Source organism: Rousettus aegyptiacus, unplaced genomic scaffold (genome assembly GCF_014176215.1).
Source record: "Rousettus aegyptiacus isolate mRouAeg1 unplaced genomic scaffold, mRouAeg1.p scaffold_m13_p_16, whole genome shotgun sequence".
In the NCBI taxonomy this organism is placed as follows: Eukaryota; Metazoa; Chordata; class Mammalia; order Chiroptera; family Pteropodidae; genus Rousettus; species Rousettus aegyptiacus.
The window spans coordinates 40,291,232-40,300,544 of record NW_023416291.1 but is presented as its reverse complement, the minus strand read 5'-3'; the positions used below and the strand labels follow the sequence as shown (position 1 = coordinate 40,300,544).

The following is a 9,313-nucleotide window of genomic DNA, read 5'->3' as shown; positions in this document are numbered from 1 at the left end:
TCACCAAATAAAAACTGGTTTCCTGCCGACAAGGGCCCCTAAGGCGCCCTTTGTGTTGCTGTTGCATAAGCTGTAGATGAAGGGGTTCAGCATTGGAGTGACTGCTGTGTACATCACTGCAGAAGCCGTGTCCTTCTGAGCCGCGTGGGAGGACATAGAGCTGAAATAAACCCTAATAAGTGTCCCATAGAACAATGACACCACAGAGAGATGAGAGCCACAGGTGGAGAAAGCCTTCTGCTTGCCCCTCGTGGACGGGATCCTGAGCACAGCAGTGAAGATACATGTGGAGGAGATCAAGATGTCCACGAAGGGCGTGATGATGTGCAGGGTGCCCACGGTGTATACCAGAGTATTGTTGAGAAACATGTCAGAGCAGGCCAGCTTCAGCAGAGGGCTGAGGTCACAGAAAAAGTGGGGGATCCGGTTGTGGGAGCAGAATGAGAGGCGGGTCAGTAATACCGAGTGGGCCTGGGTATTCCCAAAGGATGCTGCCACCAGGAGGCCACAGAGCTGTGAAGTTACAGACCTGGCATAGTGCAGAGGGTGACAGATGGCCGCATAGCGACCGTAGGCCTTGGCAGTCAGCAGAAAGCTATCAATGCCAGCCAGCCAGATGAAGAAGAACATTCGGGTCAGGCAGCCAGAGTAAGGGAGCCCTTTGTGTCCTGATACATGGTTGGCCAGTATCTTAGGAATGGTGTGGAGGTTAAACAAATATCTACAAGTGCCAGGTTGGCCAGGAAGAAGTACTTGGGAGTGTGGAGCCGTACGTCGGTGGCGATGGCCAGGAGGATGAGCAGATTCCCCAGCCCCGTGTCCAGGTACATGTTCAGGAACAGTATTAACAGTAGCTGCTATTGTTTGGGGTCTCCTGAGAGGCCCAGGAGAAAGAAATCAACAACCCAGGTGAAGTTTGCCCTGTCCGAATTAACCAGAGAAGCAATAGAGGAGCTGTCCGTGGTCCTGGCTAAGGCTAGCCCTTCCGTTGCCCTTGGATCTCATCCCCTCTCAATAGTTCAGACATTCATCAATCCTGCCCACTCTCTCCTGCAACGAGATTCTCCTACCCATGTTTTGCATCATTTCCACCAGTGAACACACCACTCATTGCCCACAGCCCACCTGCATGATGTCACCTGTGGTTTGGTGCACAGCTCCCAGACATACTGACCATTTCTCACCTTCACCACCTGTATCTCTATGCCTCTGGGCTTTATCTGGCCACAAGAGCAGGCTAAACCCACACATGGGGTAACAAGGAAGTGCTGAGAGTTGACATCCCCAGGAGTGACCTTTGGACAGAAAAGAACAGGTCTGATTGGGTGAATCTCCTGGCTTCATCACTCTTGAATGAGGCAGTTCTGGGTGTGTCCTACAATCTGTCGGAGATCCCTAAAAGGATGACCCTCAGTTGCCCAGAGCGGAAACCTGCTTATCCACATCTTTCTACCCCAAACTTTCATTAGGTCTCCTGGGATTATCTCCTAAGTAAGCTTTTTGGATTCAAGTGCTTGACTCAGAACCTGCCTTGCTGAGAATGCAAACTAAGTAAGACCCAAGAATTCCAAAATTTCTATCTGTGAAATAATATCTTCTTCATCCCAAATACCCCTCCAGCTAGTGCCCCCTTACTCTGCTCCATCGGACCCCAACACTCTTCAAAACATTGCTGTTTTTGCCTCTCAAGAACAACTATGACCTCCTATTGTTAATCCAAGGCTAGTATACAGACAGTGTGCACCAACACAATGATCTCATTGCTAAAATCTGAAAATATTTGGCACAGGCTAGAAAATATTCTCATAGTCCTTCCAAGGAATAGTAAAATCAGTGAACAATGTGAATTGTAATGTAAACTCAATATTTCCACTTAATTGTTGTTGAATGTTGTGATAAACATTGTTGCACTGGTGACATCTGAGAAACATTTGTGAAACTTTTTTGTTGTTGTTGTTGCTAATTTGGCTATTGTCACTGTGAGCGGTATGGTTGTGTGTGTGTACGAAATGCTCTGGTCTATAGGAGAGGTACCCATTTATCATCATCCTCAAATTTTAAGGTTGGTTCTAGTTTTAAATAGTTAAGATTGACTTTGGTTTTTATTGTTTGTGCATTGTGATTTTCTCATAAATTGCAAGTGTGCAACGTTTTAATAATTATAAAATCAAAAGTGTGTAACAAAAAATTAGAGGAAAGCATTCAGAATGAAAAAAGCAACAAAATTTGGATAAGCTTTTTACGTTCCTGTTAAATATCATGAACGACATTCTGCTGAATTTGCAGGAGCGCAGAGAAGTAATATTTCCAGTAATTTGCATCTCTGGAACATCCAGTACTTGCAGAAGACAGAGCAACCTGGAACAATTTCGCTACTGTGTAAGCCTCTCTGTTAAATATAACAATTAATTTATACTTTTGGTCTAAAAAATTTTTAAACAATAAAAATGTGGGTAGTTTCTGGTTAACAGGGGATATAAATACTGGATGCAAACGCTGTTCAAAACTGTCCATTGAAGTTGGAAATGTTGATACGTAAATATTTCATCTGAATGGCAATCATTTTGTGTTCATTTTGGCTCAAATAAAATTTGTAAGAGTCCACGAGGAATTCAGTGTCACGTTACAAAATCATTTGAATAATAAAAAGTTTCAAAAAATTCGTTTTATATCAAAGAATGTTGGGAAAACAGATGGAAAGTATTTTGAAAGTAATATATGACTTTTGAAACACTAATGTACAGTTAAAAGTGATTGAGACTTTTCAGGTATGAAATAATCAATAGAACTTTAAAAGACTTATTATCAATATGCGACTGATGATGCCCTTCAGACACAGAGATCTGCTTGTGGTAAAACCTATTTACTCAGGAGACAACAGAGTGGAAGACTACATAAGTCATTATAATTTCAACCATGGTCAATGAAACTTCAACGGTGTTGCTAAAATTGTTCCCGTAATTTATTCAGAAAGTGCAATTCAAAACTTTTAAGGCAGTTTATTGTTAATTATATGAGGCTGTGATTTACTTTAGACTATCTGAACAAAGTAAAAAAAATTAAATTAAATTTGTTGAATCTAAAACATGGTCAGATGAAGTTTGTAATGTTCTGGTAGTGGGTTAGAAATGTCGTTTCAATAAAAAATATTTATATGAAGACTTTCTTGGATATTGTACAGATATAATGTAATTCTGGAGTTTCAGGCAAAGTTTGAAAAACTTGCTGGATGTTTTAAGTTGGTACCACTCAAGTCTCTTTGTCAGGTTATCTCTGGATGATTCAAAAAAGTTGTAACTCTAATGAAACACTCTAAACGTTTTTCTCAAAACTTTATATATGCCACCATGTGTCCAATAAATAGGATATTGAAGAGATATCATTATACCCATATTCACTGTAGCATTATTCACAACAGGTGAGACATGGAAACAACTTAGGTGTCCATCAGCAGGTGAATGGGTCAAGAAAATGTGGTATATAGACACAATGGAATATTATTTGGAATATTATTCACCTATGAAAAAAGAAGGAAATCCTGCCATTTGTGACAACCTGAATGGATCATGAGGGCCTTATGGTAAGCGAGGTAAGTCAGACAGGGAAAGACAAATACTGTATAGTATCATGTATATGTCGAATCCTAAAAATAGTAAAAACAAAAACAAAAACAAAAACAAAAACCACCAAGCAACAAAAAAAACCCTAAATCTTGCAATGTCTAGGCCCTGCTCATCTTCTCAATCTCCACTCACATCACTGTACTCCAGCTGTACAGGTCTCTTGGTCTAAGGTTGGTTCTGCCTCTGGGCCTTTGCACCTGCTAATTCCTCTACTTTGTATGCTCTTCCTCAGGACTTCCCTCCAGCTTTCAAGATCCACTTCAGATCTTTCCCTCTCCTATAAGCCAGTCCATAGTGGGCACTGGATCCTCCTCTGTCCTATGACTTACATTCTCTGGACCTGGAGAGGAACCTTCTCCCTGGGTCCCTCCATCTGCTACCCTATTTCTATTCTTCAGTGCCTGGTTCTTTGTTGATTCGTTGATCGCTCATTGAGCATCTTCAGTGAGGCATTCCTCAGGCTGGGTATAGGAATTCTGGCATGCTGACAGAGACAGGGTCCCCCTCCTGACCCTACAGTTCCACCAGAGAGGAATTTTGAAGAGGCATGTTCAAGGATGTTTGGAAAGAGAAGTGTCCACCATGGCAGGGGTGCATCCACCAAGTATGATCCTCCCACTCCATAGAAATGGGAGAAAGGTAGAACTACTCACACCCACCTGGATGAATCGTAAAACCATCATGCCGGGCAGGAGAGAAACAACCACAGAAGGAGGCACACAGAACAATGCCACTTATGTAAGGTTTAAAAACCCGCAACATGATTCTAAATATTGTTCATGGGCATATGTCATGTTGGAAGGTGAAAAACGTGCATGAGAGTGTGAACATGTCAGATGTTGATTATCTCAGATAGAGGGAGCGAGAGGCGGGGAGGGAAGAAAGGAGGAAAGAAGAGAAAGGGGCAAGGGATGGATTATGATCTATACTTTTGGAGTGCCTGAAACATTACACACACACACACACACACACACACACACACACACACACACACACACCATGGTACCCGCCTGCCCTCAAAGAACTCACTAGGAGAGGACCAGGTGGGTGGGCAAGTAAATGATGGATTCCATCCACATTCTCTGGTTAAGGTCACTGTGTCCCTTGAGATCTCTCCTAAAAGTCCAGACATCCTCTTGGGTGCCCCACATTTGCTGAAGTTGCCCAGACCCCCACAAACCCTGTGTCAACCCAGCTCAGCATCTACCCCAATCCTGTTCTTCCTGTGTACCTAAGCTTAGTCCTGGCCCCACCGACTGCCCAGCCACCAGGGCCAGAGATGTGGGAGGCAGCCAAGTCTCTTGCCACATTCACTGAATCTTGACTGATGGTTTTATCCGGCCTCTCTATCTTCTTCCTGATCTCTCCTCTCCTTCTCATAACCCCACTAGATTTTCATCTTGTCATTCTTACACTTTAAACCTGTCCTTTCTATGGTCTCTTTGGCCCCAGCTTGCTCTTCTATTTCAGCCTCCACAGTGGCTACCATCAAGGTAAAATGACCCGCATCTCGGTTGCTGAAAATCCTGCACTGGCTCCCTATCGTCCCGCTACTAATAGCAAATATTTCTTTTGTGCTTCCTGTACACCTATCATCATGACAAGAAGTTCTACTTGCTTCATTATTTAATCCTTTAAGGCAGGCACTCTTGCTTCTATTTATAGGCTGAAGAGTCTTGGAGAGAACAATCAATTACCAGGTATCCTATAGTCTCCCTTGTTCCAGAAGCTGGAACCTGTTAGCGGGGCTTCCACACTCAGGGCACCTCCCGTTTTATTTTGTTTTCATTATAGACAAATGAACTGAGGCCCAGAGAGGCAAAGTCACTTCCCTGAGGTCACACAACAGGCTTGGCTGGCAAATTCACAGCCCTCAGCTTGCTGATTTCTTTCCCTGACTCCCTCTGTCCCCACCCAACTGTGGGAGATGTCTGGCAGGAGGTGAACCAGCTCTGACTGGGACAGTGTCCTGGGCCAAGGACAATTGGAGGAGGTGTTGGGGCCCACAGGAGGGAGTGCGAGAACCTGGCAGAGTCCAATTTACCCTCCATGCTTGCAGCTCGGGCTCAGTCCTTCGTGTCCTGTTAGGGCACCTGTTAATTACCCCACACCCCGTCCTGCTGGGCCTACGTCTTTGGGGAAGAGGCGACTGCAGCTTGTTATAGGCTTTTCCCTCTACTCCTGAGCCTAGGGTGGTAGGGGCTCTGGGCCTCTTTGGGGGACCTCTCCTGCAGAGCCTAGGCCCAGTGGAATATCCCCAACTCTGCTGGACCTGCCAACCACTGGCGTATGTCTGTGGCTCTTCACTGCTGGAGTGATGATCTCCTAACATTAATTTTTTAATTGAGATGAAATTCGAGCAACATAGATTCACTGTTTTAAAGTGGGCATTTCAGTGGCATTTAGCACATTCACAATGTTGTACGGCCATCACCTCTTCTGATTCTAAAACATTTCCATCACCCCGACAGGAGACCCCATCCCCATGAGCAGTCATGCCCCATTGCGCCTTCCACAGCCCCTGGTGACCCCTAATCGGCTTTCCGTTTCTATAGATATGCCTGTTCTGGACATTGCATATCAATTTTGTGAGTGGCTTCTTTCACTCAGTGCAGTTTTTCAAGATTCATCCACGTCACAGCGTATTTCAGTGCTTCATTCCTTTTCATGCTAAGTAAAATTCCACTGTGTGGATGGAGCACATTTTGTTTCTCCGCTCCCCCTATGATGGACTTTTTTTTTTTCCCGCCTTTTGGCAATCATGGATAATGCTGCTATAAACATTGATGTATGCGTTTCTGTCTGTTTTTCAGTTCTTTGTAGTATTTCCCTAGGCACGGAATTGCTGGGTCACGTAGCAATCCTACGTTTATCTTTTTGAGCAACTGCCAAACTGTTTCCCACAGCGGCTGCACAAATTTACATTCCCACCAGCAATGCACAAGGGTTTCAATTTCTACACATCCTCATCGACACTTGTTATTGTTTATCTTTTTTCTATTATAGCCACCCTAATGGTCTGAATTGATATCTCATTGTGGTTTTTCCCCACATTTTAAAATTGTGTTAAAATGCACAAAACATAACATTTACAATCTCGATCATTTCTAAGTGTACAGTTCAACGCTATTAAGCACATTCACATTGCTGTGCAGCCATCACCACCATCCATCTCTATAACTTTCGATCTTGTAGAACTGGAATCTATCCCAATTAAACATTCACTCGTCCAGCCCCTGATAACCTCCATTTTACTTTTTCTCTCTATGGTTTGACTACTCTAAGTACCTCGTATGAGTGGAATCACACAGTATTTGTCCTTTTGTGACTGGCTATTTCTTTTAGCATCATGTCCTCAAGGTTCATCCATGTTGTATCATGGGTCAGATTTTCTTTCCTTTTTAAGGCTGAATAATATTCCATTGTGCGTATACCACATTTTGCTTATCTGCTCATAAACACTTGCGTTGCTCCTGTGTTTTAGCTATGGTAGATAATGCTGCTCTGAACACTGTGTACAAATATCTCTTCAAGAGCCTCCTTTCAATTCTTTTGGGGATCTACCCCGAAGTGAAATTGCCGGGTCATATGGTCATTATATTTTTAATTTTAAAAGGAATCCCCATACTATTTTCCGCAGTGGTTGTATCAACTTACATTCCCACTAACAGTACACAAGAGTTCCAATTTCTCCACTTTCTCACCCACACTTGCTGTCTTCTGTCTTTTTTCCCCACAGTAACCATCCTGATGGGTGTGAAGTGTTATCTCATTGGTTTTGAATTTGCATTTCCCTGATGATTAGTGATGTTGAGCATCTTTTTATGTTCCAAATATTTTTGACCTTGCATATCTACTGGTATGCAAGAGTATATTTGACAACAAACCCCTGCTACATCTATACTTATTTGAAAACTAAATATAGCACCACTGTTGTAATGGTGTGAAAAATAGTTACAAAAAGTCTCCAACATCAGAATTAAAAAGGGCTGCTATTAGGCTGAAATACTCTCATGGGTGTTTTAAACCACCCTCACAGTGACACTAACAGCAGCTAATACTTCGAGGTACCCTGGGGGCAGGTTTATGGTAAAGGATCATGGACGGAAACACTTTTAACAAACAGGCTTTTTGAAAATTGAACAATGCTTGTTTATTTCTCATCACAAACATTTTCTTTATCTTTGCTTTTTTCCTTCATGGCGTGGCTGGCACAGAGTTCATTTTCGAGGTAGAAGAGTCTTCGCCAGCATTTTTTAGTTGGCGTTGGGATCAACCTGTGGCCTTTCATGCCACAGGTTTATTTTTGATGATGGGTTGAGAAAAAAATGGATAATACAATCTTTAAATCTACTTGTCTTGGCATATGGGCACTGTTATGCACATCGAAATAGGCTGAAAGTTAAAGAATCTACCTAGCGAAGTAGAAAACATGTTAGCAAAGTACGCCTTCTTTTTTATTTAAAAAATGTCTAATTTTGAAATAATTTTAGACCCACATGGAAGTTGCGAACACAGTATGGGGCAGTCCCATGTATCTTCTGCTCAGCCTCCCTCAATAAAAACATCTTACAATTATGTAATTATATATATGTGCTATATAATTATATATTATATAATATATTTATATATAATTATATACTTTATATTTATAGATGAATATTATATATAATTATATATTTATAGTATAATTACAAAAATCAGGACATTGACTTTGGCACAATGCTATTAACTAAAGACTTTATTTAGAGTTCGCCAAGTTTTAAATGCATTCAAGTGCTTTGAAACGCTTTGACATTTTGGTGCTCGCATAGATTCATGTAACCACCACCACCACAATCAAGACACAGACTAGTGTCATCACCCCAAAAGAAACTTCTTCCTGCTGTCCCTTCGTAGTCACCCCCTGCTTCCCTAACTCTTGACGACCATCATCTGGTCAACATAACCCCTGTGATTCTGTCATTTTGAGAATGTTGTGTAAATCATATCATGTAGTATGCCACCTTTTGAGACTGGCTTCTTATGCTCAGAACAATTCTCTTGAGGACCATTCGGGCTGTCGCGTGTGCTAACAGTTCGTTTCCTTTCATGGCCGAGTGGCATTCCATTGTGTGGAGGGACTGCTATCTCTTTAGGCATTTGACAGTTAAAGAATTTTTGTTGTTTCTAGCTTTGGGCTATTACGAATAAAGCTGTGATGAATATTCATACGCACGTGAGTCCATTTCTTCAGAGTAAATACCCAGGAGTGAGACTGCTGTGTTACATGAAGTGTAAGTTTAACTTACAAGGAACTCACATAACATTTTCCAGAGTGGCCACACCATTCTGCATCGCTGCCAGTAACGTATGAGCGTCCTGGTTGCTCCGCACTCTTGTTGGCACTTGATGTTGTCAGTGTTTTTATTTTAGCCATTCTAATAGGCATGTCACGCTATCTCATCATGTCTTTAATTTTTAGTTTCCTAATGGCTAATGATGTTGAACATCTTTTCACGCGCCTCTTTGTCACCTGTATATCCTTTTGGGTGAAGTGTTCAAATATTCAAGTCTTTTTTCCATTCTCTAATATTATTATTTTTTTAAATTTGGAAGATAAAAATGAACACGAATGTAAATCCTTCAGTTTCCTCCTTACATGAAGTGCCTGCCACTCTATGGCATAATTCCTGCGTGTGTGTAAGCAT

At 42.1% G+C, this 9,313-nt stretch overlaps 1 protein-coding gene across 1 annotated transcript; it reads right to left on the bottom strand.

The window, feature by feature from the left end:
- LOC107517203 (olfactory receptor 1361-like) lies at nt 1–830 on the bottom strand. Its single transcript, XM_016157663.2, is given in 2 exon segments — nt 1–704; nt 707–830. Coding segments are annotated over 2 exon segments (828 nt in total).
- Between the last annotated feature and the right edge of the window lie 8,483 nt (nt 831–9,313).